The sequence below is a fragment of the Maniola hyperantus genome, chromosome 8, assembly GCF_902806685.2.
Source record: "Maniola hyperantus chromosome 8, iAphHyp1.2, whole genome shotgun sequence".
Classification (NCBI taxonomy): Eukaryota; Metazoa; Arthropoda; class Insecta; order Lepidoptera; family Nymphalidae; genus Maniola; species Maniola hyperantus.
The window spans coordinates 2294156-2313162 of record NC_048543.1 but is presented as its reverse complement, the minus strand read 5'-3'; the positions used below and the strand labels follow the sequence as shown (position 1 = coordinate 2313162).

General features: G+C 37.7%; 1 protein-coding gene across 4 annotated transcripts; it reads left to right on the top strand.

Moving 5' to 3' along the window:
* The first annotated feature begins 505 nt into the window (after positions 1-505).
* On the top strand, positions 506-18953 carry Parg (Poly(ADP-ribose) glycohydrolase). 4 transcript variants are annotated; one of them, XM_069500276.1, is made up of 13 exons: positions 506-524; positions 557-643; positions 1564-1841; positions 2845-3003; positions 6246-6355; positions 8212-8355; positions 9396-9478; positions 10221-10383; positions 11868-11998; positions 12811-12998; positions 13870-14110; positions 16709-16857; positions 17595-18953. In XM_069500276.1, exons 2-13 carry the CDS (start codon positions 601-603, stop codon positions 18327-18329), a joined length of 2424 nt encoding a protein of 807 aa, XP_069356377.1. In that variant the 5' UTR covers positions 506-524; positions 557-600; the 3' UTR covers positions 18330-18953. The 4 variants fall into 4 exon arrangements, with proteins under 4 accessions (XP_069356377.1, XP_034826888.1, XP_069356379.1 ...); XM_034970997.2 differs by lacking the exon at positions 506-524 and having other exon boundaries at positions 555-647; XM_069500278.1 differs by lacking the exon at positions 506-524 and having other exon boundaries at positions 635-651.
* Positions 18954-19007: the final 54 nt, after the last annotated feature.

The window sequence follows — 19007 nt, the reverse complement described above, 5'->3', positions numbered from 1 at the left end:
TAACATTTAGACAAATCTGCTTTTGTGACGCCTCTTAGATAAATGTTTAATGATTTCTAATAGTTTTTCTACTGTTTTATTCTCGTACTGCGTCAAAGTAAACAAAGTTTTGAGACCTACGGCTTAGCGTGTTTTGAACAACGTTTTTGCAATGACGCTTTCGTTATTTTAATATCAATTTGTCTCTGGTTCAGTGATGCCAAATAAAAGATCAAATATTCTACTATAGGGAAAAACAATGCTACCAAAATTCTAAGCTGTTTTGGGTATTATTTTTACGTTCAAATCTCATTCCCAGTTTTGTCCCTATTCACACCCCGGTTCCTATTCACCCCGTTTTACGGTACCTAGGTACCTACCTATTTATTCAGAATAGGTAAAATTTTACGCTTATGGTGGTCAAAATTATCTATGGTATGGTTAAACGTAGTGATTATAATATACTCTTTGGTTGATTTTTGCCACAGACCAGTAATCCGGGTTTATGCAATTTGCCATTTTTGCAGTGATTTAGTGATCTGCGTCTGTGATCTGCGTGATCTGCTTTTATCGTGGTGATCTGTTTTAGTAAAATAAAATCTTGTTGGTTTTAATAGGTACATGATTAAAACTAGAAATTTAATTAAATGTTTCAGTCCAAATTGTAAGTAGGTATTACAAATAAGTTTTTCTTTAGTATTTAAAATATAAACCTGTCAAACCAATATCTTGAATTATTGTTTTATCAGGCGAAAGTGATTTCCGTGCTATCTATCTAAGCGAAGAGGGCTAACATGAAAGGTGTATGGCAGTTTTTATTAATCCATGCCCCTTTGGTTTCTACACGGCATCGTACTGGAACGCTAAAACGCTAAACCCCTGCCAGGAATCGAACCCGGGACCTCACACTAATAAGACTACTGCGCCAGGGAGCTAGTCAAAATTTACCACATTTAACATGTTATTTCTTTGTTCTGTCCCTAAATTAATGAATTGTATCAATTTAATATAAGTAGGTATAAGTTATACCTACTTACCCTCTTTTTTTTTAACTATGGAATATAGATTAATGTTTGGTTCTTTACCTCCCTTAAAATCTACCCATTAGCTATGTGGTCTATTCGTTTAATTACCTGTAAGGGATCACTTCAGCTGAACACAGTTTCTCTCCACTCTGCTTAAGTGGTTACTGGATCCCAAGAGTGCCAGACTGAGAACATATTTTAATGATTTCCGTTTCTTTCTATTTCATCATCATCATGATCAACCCATCACCGGCACACTACAGAGCGCGGGTCTCCTGTCAGAGTGAAAAGGGTTTTTGGCCATAGTCTACCACGCTGGCCATGTGCGGATTGGTAGACTTCACACACCTTTGAGAACATTATGGAGAACATTATGCAGGTTTCCTCACAATGTTTTCCTTCACCGTTAAAGCAAACGATATTTATTAATTAATTAAAACGCACATAACTCCGAAAAGTTAGAGGTGCGTGCCCGGGATTGAACTCCTGACCTCCGATTAGAAGGCGGACGTCCTAACTACTAGGCTATCACAGCTTATATCTTTCTATTTATTTCCAGTTAATTTACTAAAGAGTATCGTACCATGTACCACAATGGCTTCTGACAATGATTGGAAAGGGGTCCCTATGTCCCACATCATCGGGTCCCAGTCACCTTGGGGTGCCCCCGAGTTCCCGCTGGTGCAACCAGGGTATAACCACGCAGTGCTATACCATATACCTGGGAGTGGTACACAAGTCGACCGACCGCCCAAACCCCAGGTTGCAAGAGACAAGTGGGACCAGGAACATATTAGAATGCCTTTCTCCAAACACAGCTTGTACCCTGTTCCCAAAGTGAGTTACTCTACTATATTATATTTGTTAGTTACTCTACTATTTAGTATTTGTTTGTTAGTTTGTTATTAACATAACAAACTTTGAAAAAGGCATTCGTTGATGGTGGAACTATTGATGTTTTTTTTAGGGTTCCGTACCTCAAACGGAAAAACCGAACCCTTATAGGATCACTTTGTTGTCTGTGTGTCAAGAAACCTACAGGGTACTTCCCGTTGACCTAGAATCATGAAATTTGGCAGGAAGGTATGTCTTATAGCTGACATTTGAGGAAAAATCTGAAAACCGTGAATTTGTGGTTACATCACACAAAAAAAATTAAATTGTGGTAATAAACTTACAATTAGTATTTTTGATTTTTGAAGTAAGATAACTATATCAGGTGGGGTATCATATGAAAGGGCTTTACCTGTACATTCTAAAACACATTTTTATTTATTTTTATGTATCATAGTTTTTGAATTATCGTGCAAAATGTCGAAAAAGTACGACTGTAGTAAGGAACCCTCATTGCGCGAGCCTGACTCGCACTTGGCCGGTTTTCAATTACTAGTTCCATTTTAAAAGGAATCTGAAAATAATAGGACTGATGTTGAATTTATTATCACTAGTTCCACATTATTACGGCGGTTGCGCACTCATCCAATCCGAGTCCGTGAAAATACGTTATTTTTTGTTTTGTATGGTATTATGTCACGAGCTACCACAACAATGCTCTCATAATCTGCTATCTCCTTCTAAAGGTCGATGTACATTACTTTCGGCCGCTTACTGTACTAGCTTATGTCCGCGTGGACTACACAAATTTCGAACCCCAATTTTACCCCCTTATGGGTTGAATTTTCAAAAATCCTGTCTTAGCGCATGTCTACGTCATAATAGCTATCTGCATGCCAAATTTCAGCCCGATCCGTCTAGTAGTTTGAGCTGTGCGTTGATCAGTCAGTCAGTCACCTTTTCGTTTTCTATATTTAGATATACTTAATTTGTTGTTGTTCAAAAGGGATCCGGCGAGACTGACCTGAAGAGTAGATGGGAGATGATACAGGATGCTCTCAACAAGCCCATCGGAAACAGCAAAGAGTTGGCCACCGCTATACTCAGTTACAACTCACAGTTCAAAGATAAATGGAAGTTCCGCTCTTTGCATAGTTTGTTTGAGGTAATGATTAAACATCGGTACTGATTCTGATGGCAGCTGAATTTTATAGTGTTTGCATCTTTATCTTATGATTTAAAAAGAAAAGGACAGACAAACTTAATTTGATTTAAAACTGTCAAACCTCGGGATGACATTAGGTGCCAGTATTGAGCATAGTGTTTTTTTGTAGAGTATAGCACTAAAAAGTCTTTAATTTAAAATTCATTTTCTGTCAGTTTTTTGCAATATTAAAAAGAAAAAGATGCAGATTCTCTAGAAGTTTAGAAAAAGACTTCAGAATCATTGCCATTTATTTTAAAATTGATGACTGACTTTGTAGACTACAGGAACAAATAAACTTACTTATCTGAAGTCCTATAAGACTTACGCAAGGCCTGATACTAATTCTCGACTCTAGTATCATAAGGTCGGATGTGTACTTCCGACCAAACTCACTTTTTTACATAAAGGTAATGAGCATTTCGGGCTCTTTCTGCCAAGCTGACACCAGTATTTCTATCTCTTTTCGTTGCAAAGATAAATACATGCATAATGTCGTATCTGAACACATTCTAAAAATTTGGAGAACCATAATTATATTTTTTGACTTGCGTATGTATGCACCAAAGCAATGGAGAAAAATGATAGATGTATTTTGAGTTCGACCATTATGCTACGAATAAGTTTATTTGTAATACTAGCTGGTACTGCAGTTACGCACTTCTGCTTCTAAAATATGTAATAATTTTGTTAGGTAAAATCACAACAGATGTTATGCTTCGAATTTTTTGTATTAATATTTGGACTGTCAATCATTTAAGACTTTTTGCCTTGTAATATAAATAATTTTGCAATAAAATTCATGGAAGTAAGTTGAAATAAAGCTTTTTGTTTGTGACTACATTAAAGTTGATGTGATTAATAGGTAAGAGATCCATCCTATTTCACCAAAATTTTGGACTAAACTGCGGGAAAAAAGTAAAGAGCCAGAATAAAGCTGAAGACATTATGAAAATGTTGACTAGAAAATCTTTTAGGACCACGAAAATCACACCATGGAAATCTAAAACTATATTATAATAATACCCCACTAAGCAAAAACCGTGCATTTATGGTGTTTTTTATGAATCATAGTTCAAATCATCAGTTCAAAAATTTATTGCCCTAGTTTTTAAGGTAGCCTTAAAAAATTAGAGTACCTAATCAATTTTTTTCTTCTTTACCCGTCTTATAATCTACCGAATTTGATATTAATCGAGAGCAGAAATTATAAGGCACCTACAATATGTGATGATTATGTTAATTTAAATATAAATGTAGTATAAATTAATTTATTAATTAAACAACTAATAAAAGTGAAAGTAAAAAAATAAAAAAACTTAACTAAAACACGAAAGAAACAGTTTAAAAAAGTATCTGTTAAAAAGAACAGTCGAAACAGAAGCAATGGAATTTTCAAGAAAGCAGAAAGTATTTTTTTTATTACAAAAGTGGCAATGCCGGATTTGACTAACAGTAAATCCTTATACCTGCGTAGTTTCTGCACCTTAAAAACGATTCATGATGCTACCAGCAGTGTTGCTACTTTAATGTGGTCTGAAAACATCAGCTGCAGAGGAAGGAATAAAACAGTATCTTGTCTTATTTCATTAATCTACTAGAGAAGAAACAAAGTATTCTCGAAATTGTTGAAGAATTGACTTTGTGGTCTGATAATTGTGTCTGGTCATAATCGGAGCATGATAATTGTTATGGCTTACTTATGATTATTATACTAAAAAGTGATAAATGCAACATGTACCTATGTGGAGTAAGATGTAATCCATGCACAAATAGAAAAAAGGGAACAGCTGAAAACAATGCAGATTACTAAACTAAGAGATTGGTCACAGTTTACATGAACATGCGAAGGAAACAAAACTTTTTGATAAGTTTGATTTGGCACTACAACATATTTTTAAAGACCACATCCCTTTACAAAGGTGATAGACCGTTTGTTATATCAAAAAAAAAAATAAGAACGGCGGGGATTTTCAGATTTCGGAATATATTACCTGGCTACAACTAACGCAATAATGCTGGGTGTTATTATTTTATAAAAACTACTTTAAAGAAGACTTTTTTGTATTTCATTAGTATGTTATAGGTACATATAAACTTAAAATTCTTCCCCGCTTTCGCCCAATATACGACATAATGAGAAACCATTATCCACTGTAAAATATAACCACCTTTTGCAGTAGGTACCTGCTGACCTCCATTCTTACTTTACGTACCTAATCATTATAAGGAAAATCAGGCTATGTTGGCATGTTTTAGATTTCTATATTGATGTAACCGTCATGTATGCAATTCCACAAAAAATGTTTGGCCCACTGTAGGTTTCTAATTACTTTGTAATTTTTTTTCCAATTTTTGCCCGTTGTTTTTAATTAATGGGCTTTATTTGTGAATTTGTAAATGTTATTTTCATTCATTCAGAAGTCACAAGGTTTACACGGATGCAATGGTCAGACTATCGGGCGAATGCAATTATTATGTTTCAGATCTAACTAATCAGTTTCAGAAAAATCAGATAGGTACATTGTTGCTATCTCACAAAACTCCTAAATGTTTTTTGTGAGATAACTACTGTGATATTTTGTCCGAATATTACTTATGTATAATCAGTTAAGACGTATTATGAAATATTAAGTAATAGATCCGACTTTTATTTCAAATTTGTAATAGTAAAAATTGCAGCCATAAAGTTGGTTTACAACTTATGCACACACTTTTTTAGCACAGTTACGAATATTACCAGCATAAAGTCGCATATCGTCCATTTTGAAGAAATTGTGAGTTTATATTTTATTTATTAATGATAAAGTATTTCTAGTAATGGTTAATGATAGGTACAGTTAAGTGTTAAATATTACAAAAACAACTGAAATTGTATCTCTAGTAGTTTAGAAAGTATGACCCGATTTCCCTAGCATTTTTGTTTTGGCTCTCCTGAAAAGTAGTAAAAATCCACATCCGACCTTATGATACTAGAGTCGAGAATTGATTCGCGTGAATTTGCGGCGCGAATTTACTCTTTGATTTTCTGGAATAAAAAGTAGTGCATGTTCCTCTACTAAATATAGTCAAAATCTAGATGGGCCAAAAGACACACTTTCACATTTATAATATTAGTACGGATTAGATTACTAAAATTGATATGTTTTGTGTGTGTGTGAAAACATCAGATCCTTGCAATAATTTATACAATTTATTTCTAGTCCTTGGATGAAGATGAGGCACAGTATTTCTTTGATGTCACTCTGCCTGAAATAGCCAAGCTAGCTCTGGCATTGCCGAAGTTGATACAAGCACCTATACCCTTACTGAAGTAAGTCATCATCATCATCATGATCACTCCATCACTGGCCTACTACTGAGGAAAGGTCAATGGGAATTAAATGTGCATTCCCGGGATCAAATCGCCAACCTCCCGATAGGTGGCTGACATCTTAACCACTAGGCTATCACTGCTTGATTTATTTACATAATATTATTTACTAGCGACCCGCCTCGGCTTTGCATGGGGTGCAACGTAGATACTAATGTGATGTCAGATATCTACTCGTGTGGTGTCAGTGAGGAGATTATAGGCGCTGCGCACAGCCGCCTCCGTCTCGTTTTGTTGCGCGTTAGTTTTAATCTTACGACATTTCATATTATTTTGATTTTGTGATATCTCGTAAGATATTATTCTAATTTTTTTTTTTTTTTTTTTTTTAAAGAATATTAGCCATGCTAATCAGGACTAATATTCCCCTTTCCTCTCCAACTAAGCGTAAAGCTTGTGCTAGGAGTAGGTACGACAATAGTGCAACGGGTGGGGTTTGAACCGCCGACCTTTCGAAATTCAGTCCGCTCCTCAACCGTTGAGCTATTGAGGCTCAATTAAATTATATTAAGGGCAATTTTGGTCTAAATTGAATATTACAGATGATTAACTATTTTATTTTGAAGATAACTAATAGTATGTCAGTAAAAACACCCTCGAAAGTAAGGCTTTGTTTGAGATCACATTTCAAAATCATAAAATCGAGTATTGTGAGCCAACCTTCAAAGATACATGTATGCTATCGCAAACTTTTTTGTAGAACTTTGTAAGAGAAACAATTTCACTATACATTATTTTTGTGTAACTTCGACCATTTATGCAGCGCATGCCTTGGAAACTCTCAAATGAGAGGATTTTTTTCGACCTAGTTCACATTATTTCAATTTCCCTAAGGATCTCTAATTTTTGAGAATTAAACTGTGCCTATAAGCCTTCCTCTTGAATCACTCTATCTATTGGTGAAAACCGCATTGAAATCCGTTGCGTAGTTCAAAAGATCTACGCGTTCATACATACATACAGACGCGGGACGCGACTTTATTTTATACTATGTAGAGATGAAGTTGAAGTTATTACCTATGTGCGTCTATTCAAAACTTATGTTGCTTTGACATTTGATGTGTTTATTTATTTTTACTTTTATTCCACTTATCTGTCGTCTATTCCTCTCTTATTTACTGTTGTATTTTCATTTATATATATATATACATACGTATATTATGTGTATTTACTTTATTTAATTAGTACACCCCTTCCGCTTTCTTTAATTTTTATAATATCCTCTACCCTAAGGTTGCCTGGAAGAGATCGCTATTTTAGCGATAAGGCCGCCTATTGTACATGCTGTATTTGTTATATGTCTATTGTTTTTGTTTTGGTGTACAATAAAGCATATTTTACTTTACTTTTACTTACTTACTTACTTTGACAGATGGACAGAATGCAAATTGACTAGACTAGACTTGCAAGTAGACTCGATACCTCGCTTCATTCTCGGCTAAAATAAAGCTTCAATATAATTTAATTTCCACAGGCAACACAAGAACCGCTTCGTGTTTCAATCTTCGTATTTATTGTGTTGCATACCCGTTATTTATATTGTTTGATATTTGACAAATTTTAGTACACACCTACCTATTGTCCGCGACAGGTCAAGATGGCAATCAGGATATGAGGCGGGGAGACGCCCCATACAACCGCACGTCACCCGCACTATCCCGCGCCGGGTTAGCGGTTAGCCGATTGCCATCTCGACCATACTATACTTGAATAGTGCTTTTATTCAGAAGTTACGAGACCTTAACAGGTCAGACAAATGCATAGACAAGTTTCAATATTTAGTTGAATGTTTGCAGGCAACACAAGAACCGCTCAGTGTCATTGTCTCAACAGCAGATATCCTCTCTATTAGCGAACGCATTCTTCTGCACCTTTCCTAGAAGAAACTCACATAAAAAGGACGCAGAGTACTCGTCGTATCCATTTATTAATTTTAATGCGTAAGTATTTAGAGCCGAAACATACTTGTCTACTGCTTTTAGCTTTTTCTGCATGTCTAGCAGTGGGAGGGCGGGCGATGCATATCGCCATGCATGTTGCATCATAAATATTTGTATGTTTCAGCGGATGAGGACTGCGCAAATTCTTAACTAATATTTTGTTGAATTTTCTAAAAATCCTTTCTTAGCGAATGTCTACGTCATAATAGCTATCTGCATGCCAAACAGCGCAATCCGTCCAGTAGTTTGAGCTATGCGTTGATCAGTGGCGTGCAGCTCATAGAGGCATAAACGCACTGCTTACCCTCATTGTAATAAATCAATGCTTATTTTTCATTATAACCGGCCGTAAAATAAGTTCATACCTAAATGCATACCCTGGCTTGAAGTCCTGTGCACGCCACTGGCGTTGATAGATCAGTCAGTCAGTCACCTTTTCCTTTGATATATTTAGAAGAGTAAGTTTCTGGTTCCTTTTTTTTTTAATTTATAGACTAGTGCTTGGCTGCAATCAGACCTGGGTGGCAAGTGTAGATGCAGCCTAAGATGGAGCGCGCTTGCCTAGAAGATGCCTATTCACTCTTGTCTTGAAGGTACCCATATTATAATTGGAGAGGAAAACTGATGCTGGAAGGGTGTTCCAAATCTTAGCGGTTCGAATCAAAAATGAGGAGTCAAATCGCTTCGTATCCGTGGGATTTCGACTACGTATGGGTGCAGACCTTGGCGACACCTTGCGGTACGATAAGCCTCAATAGCTCAACGGGTAGAGGAGTGGACTGGAAACCGATGGACCGAAAGGTCGACGGTTCAAACCCCGCCCGTTGCACTATTGTCGTACCTACTCCTAGCACAACTTGACGCATAGTTGGAGAGGAAAGGGGAATATTAGTCATTTAACTTGGCTAATATTCTTTAAAAAAAAAAATGATAGTAGAGAGGTGAAAGAGGAACTGGGTTGAAAAGTTCCTTGTTTATCATGAACTTCTGCAAAGTAACACCTGCTTCTATACAACAATTAAATGTATATTTTTTTTCAGACTGTACAACTGTACCCCTTCCACGCATATATTGGAAAAAATCAAGTGCCTATGTCACTATTTTAGACGGGTCTGCAGAAAAGGTAAGCTATATTTTATTACCCCCACACCTTGTATCTAATTTTTTTTTAATTTATAGACTAGCTCTTGGCTGCTATCACACCTGCTGGCAAGTGATGATGCAGCCTAAGATGGAGCGCGTTTGCCTAGAAGATGCCTATTCACTCTTGACGTAAAGGTACCCATATTTCCATATTAAAAGTTACCTACAATTTTTTTGTCTCCTCCATGTTCCTTATGCCCCCCCCCCCCCTTTCCCCTCCCGTCGTCGGGGGCTAGACGTCGTCACGCTTGAGCCGTGAAAGGATAGGTAAAGAAATAGACCGCCACTTTCGTATTTATGGCATTACTTATTAGTATGTACATATAATACAATAAAAAGCTGTGATAGCCTAGTCGGTAGGACGTCCGCCTTCTGATCGGAGGTCGGGGGTTCGATCCCGGGCACGCACCTCTAACTTTTCGAAGTTATGTGCGTTTTAAAATAATTAAATATCACTTGCTTTAACGGTGAAGGAAAACATCGTGAGATAACCTGCATGCCTGAGAGTTCTCAATAATGTTCTCAAAGGTGTGTGATGTCTGCCAATCCGCACTTGGCCAGCGTGGTAGACTATGGCCAAAACCCTTCTCACTCTGAGAGGAGACCCGTGCTCTGTAGTGAGCCAGTGATGGGTTGATCATGATGATGATGTACATATATGGATAGTTACAACGATAGCCAATGCTAATGTAGTGACGCGTTGGCGATACTTTCCAGTACAGTGCCAGTGGGGGTGGTCACCTTCAGTCGACGCTCGGTACCGCCAAAGGCGCTGCCGGACTGGCAGAGCAGTGCCAAGCCGCTGGCAGAGTTGCCAGTACACGTGGACCCGCAGAGCACTATCGAAGACGCGCACGGGCTGATCCAAGTCGACTTCGCTAACAAGTGAGTCAGTGCCAATGGCACCGATTCTAAGCACAACCTAATTTTAGAGTATTCGCGCCCTCTTCTTACTATTGTAATATGAAAAGGACAGAAGCAGTTTGACATTTCTAAATTTAATTTTTAGATGGTAAAACCCGTGATTTTAGCACGCACTCGCGAACCTACTGTTTAAATTTGTATTGTGCACTAAAATTTAGAGTCTTTAAATGTGAATGTCATGTTCCGTTCCTTTTTTAGCATTAGTATTTTTACTAACTTTTAAAAGGATGCAGATACTCTAAATTTAGTTTAGAGAGAGACTAGAGAATTGGGGCCACTGGCACCGATTCCTTTGTCTTTCTCTAAACTAAATTTAGAGTATCTGCATCCTTTTCTTTTTACTAATGCTAAAAAAGGAACGGAACATGCCTTTCACATTTAAAGACTCTAAATTTTAGTGCACAATACAAATTTAAACAGTAGGTTCGCGACGGCGCGCTAAAATCACGGGTTTTAACATCTAAAAATTAAATTTAAAACTGATAAACTGTGTCTGTTCTTTTCATATTATTACATTAGTAAGAAGAGCATGCGAATACTTTAAAATTAGATTGTGCTCAGAATTGGGGCCATTGTTGTTATATTACTGAAAATTCTATTTGATGGGAATGCTATTTGATTTTTAACCGACTTAAAAAAAGGGTCTCAATTTTTTTGTATGTTTGTTACGCGATTACTCAGTCAATTTCATAAGTGGTCTCATTTTAATTTGGTAAACATCTGATGAATATCTTCGGAGATGGAGAACGGAACTCCTCAGTGAATAAGAGTAAATTGCTCGCGATCAGTGTAATAGCTTTGTAAACAGTAGGGTTTTAACCAGGCATAGCATATTTTTAACTGACTTAAAAAAAGGAGCAGGTTCTCAATTGAAATGTCTGTTTTTTAGGGTTCCGTACCTCAAAAGGAAAAATGGATCCCTTATAGGATCACTTTGTTTTCTGTGTGTCTGTCTGTGTGTCTGTCTGTCTGTCTGTCTGTCTGTCTGTCTGTCTGTCTGTCGGTCTGTCTGTCTGTCTGTCAAGAAACCTACAGGGTACTTCCCGTTGACCTAGAATCATGAAATTTGGCAGGTAGGTAGATCTTGTAGCTGACATTTGGGGAAAAATCTGAAAACCGTGTATTTAGGGTTAGATCACACAAAAACATCAAATTGTAGTCATGAACTAATAATTAGTATTTTCAATTTTCGAAGTTAGTAACTGTATCAAGTGGGGTATGATATGAAAGGTACCTGTGCATTCTAAAACAGATTTTTATTTATTTTTATGCATCATAGTTTTTGAATTATCGTGAAAAATGTCGAAAAAATACGACTGTAGTACGGAACCCTCAGTGTGCGAGCCTGACTCGCACTTGGCCGGTGTGTTACGTTACGCGATTTCTCCGCCAAGTACGTTAATTGAGAACCTTTTAAAAGTTAGTTAAAAATGGTATTCTTTCAGATTCCTCGGCGGTGGGGTTCTGGGTTACGGAAGTGTACAGGAGGAGATCAGGTTCGTGATATGCCCTGAACTCATGATATCCATGCTTTTCACCGAGTACCTGAGACCTAACGAAGCACTCATGATGATAGGTGAGTTTGTATTCTTTCTTAGTCCCTTTTTCCTGGTTTTATCTGCGATCAGTTGACAGACTAAGCGGAATTTCTGAAGGGAATTGGGTATTTGACTCCAATTTTTGAAAAAACATAATGACGTAAACTGAAAAAACTAAAATAAATAAATAAATAAACGTTTATTCGCTGGAATGTGGGTACATGTAGGTGTTACATCAGTTGAGTTGCCTGACACATTCTACCAGATCCTGGTGTGCAAATGGTTAAAGAATATTACAATTACATCAAATTTTTTTTTCTAGTTCATTACATTTACGAAATCATAAATTTAAACATTACTCAATCAGATAAAATAAAATAAGGATTTCCATGTCGTAGTTAAAAACAAAATAAAATATACTATACTAATATACTATATAATTAAATCGATCAAATAACACAAAAGATATAAGCATTTAAATATTTCTGACAAGACAGAGATAGCGATATAGCATTTTGACGTCACACCTTACTAATGCCATAGTAGCTTCGTGCGGTTTAATACAAATTTTCGTTTTTCGAGAAAGGGATAGAAGACACTCCCACTCCAAAATTAAAATGCCTGTAACTTTGTAAATCTTTGTTGGATTTTAATATTTTTTTCAGCGCACGTCATTATTTTTATCCTAGTTTATAATAAAGTAATAATATTTATCAAATTCAAAAGTAGGAAAATACCCAATTAGTGGACTTTCCAGAAAAGAAGACCATTGTCTTCAAAACGTTCGGCGATGTTCCCATTAGATTTTTGAACCAATTTTTTTTTTTAAAGTGTAATAATAACATTTCAGGGTGTGAACAATTCTGTACTTATACTGGCTATGGCCACAGTTTCCAATGGTCGGGAGACCACAATGATGAAACGCCATATGACTCCTCTGGCCGCCGCCGCTGTGCCGTGCTAGCTATAGACGCGCTGCCCTTCCATACTAAACTGCAGGAGCATCGCAAAGAGGCCGTCAACAGGGAGCTGAACAAGGTAGGCTAGAGAGGGAGGGAGAGGGAGATAGGAAGAGTAGAGAAGGAGATTGGGAACTGAATGAGAAAGTCGTATACCAGTCCCGGCCTGGACATAGATGCGCTGTCCTTTCATATTAAACTGCAGGAGCATTGCAAAGAGGCCGTCAATAGGGAGCTGAATAAGGTAGGCTAGACAGGAAGGGAGATAGTAGAGGGGTAGAGAGAGGGAGATAGTGAAGAGAATAAGAGGAGATAGGGAAGTGAGTGAGAAAGTCGCAGACCAGTCCCGGCCTAGACATAGATGCGCTGTCCTTTCATATTAAACTGCAGGAGCATCGCAAAGAGGCCGTCAATAGGGAGCTGAATAAGGTAGGCTAGACAGGAAGGGAGAGGGAGATAGTGAAGAGAATAAGAGGAGATAGGGAAGTGAGTGAGAAAGTCGTAGACCAGTCCCGGCCTAGACATAGATGCGCTGGTTTTCATACTAAACTGCACGAGCATCGCAAAGAAGCCTTCAACAGGGATAAGGTAGGCTAGAGAGGGTTAGAGAGGGAGATAGGGAAGAGAATAAGAGAAGGAGATTGGGAAGTGAGTGAGAAAGTCGTAGACCAGTAGCGGCCTAGACATAGATGGAGCACCGCAAAGAGGCCGTCAACAGGGAGCTGAATAAGGAAGGCTAGGGAGAGAGAGGAAGAGGGAAATAGGGAAATGAGTGAGACATAGACGCGGTGTCATATGAGCGAGAGAGGGACTTTGACTTTGATTGTATGCAACAATCGCGCAACAAACAACTCTAAAGATCTCCATACATTCTATACAAAAATGATTATGAGGTTGGACTCCAACTACTCTTTTCTACAATTTAATACTGATTTTGCCCTTTTTTTTAGGCTTGGGTGGGGTTTTCATTCTACACTTCAGACGACCCCGGGCCACACTATCCCGGAGTGGCCACGGGGAACTGGGGCTGCGGGGCCTTTGGGGGAACCGCAGCCCTAAAGGCCCTTCTGCAGGCGATGGCCCTGACGCAGGCCGGCCGACCCATGGCCTATTACACCTTCGGCGACGCGAAGCTGAGAGACGATATCATGAGAGTGTATAACTTGCTTGAGAAGCACAGCGTTACTGTTGGTTAGTTTTTTTAGGGTTCCGTACCTCAAAAGGAAAAACGGAACCCTTATAGGATCACTTTGTTGTCTGTCTGTCTGTCCGTCTGTCTGTCAAGAAACCTACAGGGTACTTCCCGTAGACCTAGAATCATGAAATTTGGCAGGTAGGTAGATCTTATAGCTGACATTTGGGGAAAAATCTGAAAACCGCGAATTTAGGGTTAGATCACAAAAAAAAATTAAATTGTGGTCATGAACTAATAATTAGTATTTTCAACTTTCCAAGTGAGTGACTATATCAAGTGGGGTATCATATGAAAGGTCTTCACCTGTACATTCTAAAACAGATTTTTATTTATTTTTATGCATCATAGTTTTTGAATAGGCTACTTGACTCATATCTAATTTCGTCCAATAAATGATTATTTATTATAGTATTTTGCTTAAGACAACGAAATATATCAATAACAATTATTAAAAACGCAGGATGGATATATAAATCCAATTTAAAAAAATACAATTTTTATTTTTATTTGAAACGCAGAAAACGCTGTCAGCCATGATGTGACAAAGTGTAAATATGTAAACAAAGAAATGTCATCCCTATGTCACGCGGGGACTAACGTAGTATCCATATATATAAAATTTAGAGTCCTGACTAACTTATATATCAACGCACAGCCTAAACATCTAAACAGCTGGTCCTAGATACATGAAATTTGGTGGGTGTGTTCTTTGTAGGTAAAGAGAAGGTATCCACTAGGAAAGGATTTTTTGAAATTCCACCCCTGAGTGGGTTAAACGGAGGTTTGAAATTTATGAAGTCCACGCGGGCGAAGTCACGAGCATAAGCTAATTTTTATATATTTCTAAAAACTAAAACGTAAAAAAATATCGTTTTCTCGTTATAAATTGAATAAGTTATTAAGTAAGACTTACAACAAAGTGATCTTTGCAAAAATAAATTTGGGTTGCAGTCGTTAGTGATATAGGATCCCTTTAAGCAAGTCTTCGCGTGTTACGTATATTTATTTCACTGGGCACTCTAATTCACAACTTTCCTGTGGTCTTTATCGATGCGTTTTTTACATTCTTGGATGATACAATAACGATAATTACTATATTTTTCATGTAAACTAGTATAGAAGTCATGTTTATTAAACTTTGGGAGGTTATGCTGTTGTTTACAAATGCATGACGTCAGAGCACAGATAATCTATCGGCCAAACATGGCCGACAGTGTTTTCACCTGTCTAAGAAAAAAATATTTTTAAATTAAAGTTTTACGGTTTTTAGGGCGCAAAAAAATATAGTGTTAATTTTTTTGATATAATAGGACAAATATTAACCATTTAAGACCAACTTAAAAAAAGTGTCAAGTAGCCTATTATCGTGCAAAATGTCGAAAAAATACGACTGTAGTACGGACCCTCATTGCGCGAGCCTGACTCGCACTTGGCCGGTTTTTTTTCAATTATTCAACTATTACTACTACTAGTAATTATCTACGTCACAGGTAAGCTAACACTAAACTTACTTAACTTTCTTTTAAGGATGTCTAGCAAGGTGCTGCCACGACTCATAAGTGTCTGTCAATGCATGACATGATTTCTAATACTATTCCAAAGAAAATATAAAAAACTAGCATAATATGCTCGCGACTTCGTCCGCGTGGACTACACAACTTTAAAACCCCTATTTCACCCTCTTAGGGATTGAATTTTCAAAAATCCTTATCGGATGCCTACATGCCAAATTTCAGCCTGATACGTCCAGTAGTTTGAGCTGTGCGTTGATAGATCAATCAGTCAGTCAGTCACCTTTTCCTTTTATATATTTAGATTACCCTTTATACTTTGACGTAAGATTTTTTACACCTTTATTACCTGCATCTCCCAAAGCCACTATGATACAAACTTCATAGTCGCCGATCGTTCTTCCCTGTTTTGGGGACAATTTTTTTTTTTTTTTTTTTAATTTATTCAGATACAAGTTAGCCCTTGACTGCAATCTCACTTGATGGTAAGTGATGATGCAGTCTAAGATGATAGCGGGCGAACCTGGAAGGGGTATGGCAGTTTTTACTAAACCCATACACCTTTGGTTTCTACACGGCATCGTACCGGAACGCTAAATTGCTTGGCGGCACGGCTTAGCCGGTAGGGTGGTAACTAGCCACGGCCAAAGCCTCCCACCAGACACTGTAATGAATAAATCTATAGATTAGTTATATGCAGAGAAACTTTCAGCTTTTATAAAATAACTAAGGTCTGGCATGCGCTGGCTCTCCCTATCTGTGGTTTGCCGAATTTCCGTCGAAATCTTTGTTAAATTAGAAGAGAACAAGAAAAATATAAAAATGCACCAAATTGCGAACCTCCTCCTTTTTGGGGCTCCGTACCTCAAAAAAGGAACCCTTATAGGATCACTTTGTCTGTCCGTCGTAGTGTCTGTCATGAAAACCTATAGGGTACTACGAGTTCTATTTATTTTTATGCATAATAGTTTTTGATTTATCGTGAAAAAAATACCCAAGTACGCAACCTCGGTGTGCGAGTCTGACTCGCACTTGGCCGGTTGTTTTGAAAGTCCGTTAGTAATTTATTATTTTTGTCTACAGGAGGACTGTATGGATTAATTTTGGATTACTGTAAAACAGATATACTGAGATGTAATCTGTATAAATTCTTGGAGAAGATTTTGGACGGCAAAGATTCATCGAGCATTAGTCAGAGTTCAACTCCCAACCAGCCTGAACCTATGGATTGTGTGAGTGATCTACAAGTACATTCCTCTTCGTCAACCGATAGATGTCCACTGCTGGACATAGGTCTCTTGTAATGAATTCCATACGCCATAGTATTGCGATTGAATACCGCTGCATTCAACTCTCTCTCTGTACCTCAATGTCATCTGTCCACTCAATGGGGGGTTCTGCTAATGTAGCGCTGTCCGCTGCGAGGTCGCCATTCCAGCACCCCTAGGGGGTCCATAGATTGGTTATAGGCAGCTATGTTTTGAAGCATGCTCAGAGGTGTTGTTTTCCAATCCAATCCAATGGTAACATTTAACGATTTTGTTTTCATGCAAAACCAAAATCCATACTTCCATACTAATATTATAAATGCGAAAGTGTGTCTGTCTGTCTGTCTGTCTGCTAGCCTTTCACGGCCCATCCGTTCAACCGATTTTGACGAAATTTAAAACAGAGATAGCTTGCATCCCGGGGAAGGACATAGGAATAGAATAGAATATGTTTTTATTCAAGTAGACTTTTTACAAGCGCTTTCGAATCGTCGGGTAGTTTTAATTTACCTCTGGTTCGGAATGCCGTTCCTACTGAGAAGAACCAGCAAAAAACTCGGCGGTTGCTCTTTTTAATAATAGGCTACTTTTTATCCCGGAAAATCATAGAGTTCCCAAGGGATTTTTAGAAATTTAAATCCACGCGGACGAAGTCGCGGGCATCATCTAGTTAAGTGAAATAATAATATTTTTTGTTACAGAACGCTGAAACTGAGCAGTATGACTTACCGCTAACAGTAGAGCTGGCCCTGGACAGATCACCAGACATATTCGATGATGATGATGATGCACTATTCATAACACCCGCTAAACTTAAAGTCAACGGACAAAACGAAAGCAGACAAAAAGATTTGAGTAAAGTAGTTGTTGCCGATGATGAACTCATAGCCCCGTCTAGTTCCAAAGAAAAGGCAGATATTGATCACAAAACATCGAACAGTGATCACAAAATGGCGGAAAGTGATCACAAAATGTCGAAGAGTGATCACAAAATAGTGGAAAGTGAAGTAAACACTGATCATAAAACGCCGAAAAACATAGCCAAAAAGTCTGCCACTGATCAAAGAATGTCGACAAGTCCTGCCGATATTACGGAGAAAAGCAAAACACCCAACCACACTTCGAGATTATTCGATGAAATGGAAAAAATAGACAAAAGCAGTGGAAATTTAAATCTAAAAAGTCCGCAAAGTTCAATTTTCCGACAGAGACCTAAACAGGCGGAAATGGCGGAGAACAGTGAAACTTGTAATCGGACGTCAAGATTATTAGATGAAATGGAAAAATTGGATAAAGATAGTGGAAAGTTGAATCTGAAAAGTCCTCAGAAATCGGCAATGGACGTGGAAGATAAAGAACTTTCGGAGGTAAACCCTGATGTGAAAAAGAAATTAGCCCGGAAAATTACAGATTACTTTTCAAAAAAACCTATTTAAAGTACTTTACCTTTGATGGAAAATGTATTAGTCAATTCTAAAGTATAGTCCGCGATAGGTCGAGATGGCAATCGGGGTACGAGGCGGGGGAACGTCCCACATACTCGCACGTTACCCGCACTCGCCCGCACCGTCTGTGCGGGTGTGCTGGGCGTTCCCTCCCCGATTGCCATCTAGACCAGCACAGCTAAATCGGTGTAATTTATAAAAACAGTAGTATAAGTACCGCAAATTGCTAATGCGCGTGGCCGCCATTTTAGTAACGTCAGCACTAGACTGAAGTTTCGAGCTGATGGTATATTTTTATTTCGGCTGACGTCAAAATGACGTCATTTCGATGGTAATGAGACATGGTTCCAGCGCAATATCAATTTGCGGGACTTATTTGGATTCACAGTGTTACAGAATTTATTCCATTTTTGATATGAAATAAATTATTATGGAATTTTGAAAAGTCGTAGGGACTTGTACTTAAAACCAATATCAATAAATCTTCAGAGAGCAGGGCGCTTGTTCTTTTCACTTTTTACACTGAGCACTATATTTTAATGGAATTGAAATATTTGCATATCTGCAAAATACTGTTATGTATTTTTCTGTAATAAAACTATTTATTATTATATACTTGAGGTTTTATTTCACTTGTTTTCAAATCGATTGTAGCTGCGCAAAGGATGA

Bases quoted from the DNA above. Each gene is read 5' to 3' on its own strand.
- Parg (XM_069500276.1), top strand. From the start codon at position 601: ATGATTAAAACTAGAAATTTAATTAAATGTTTCAGTCCAAATT. The intron at 8,356-9,395 runs GTAAGTATTTAG...ATTTTTTTTCAG, and splicing joins CCATTTATTAATTTTAATGC to ACTGTACAACTGTACCCCTT. The intron at 14,111-16,708 runs GTTAGTTTTTTT...TTTTGTCTACAG, and splicing joins GAAGCACAGCGTTACTGTTG to GAGGACTGTATGGATTAATT.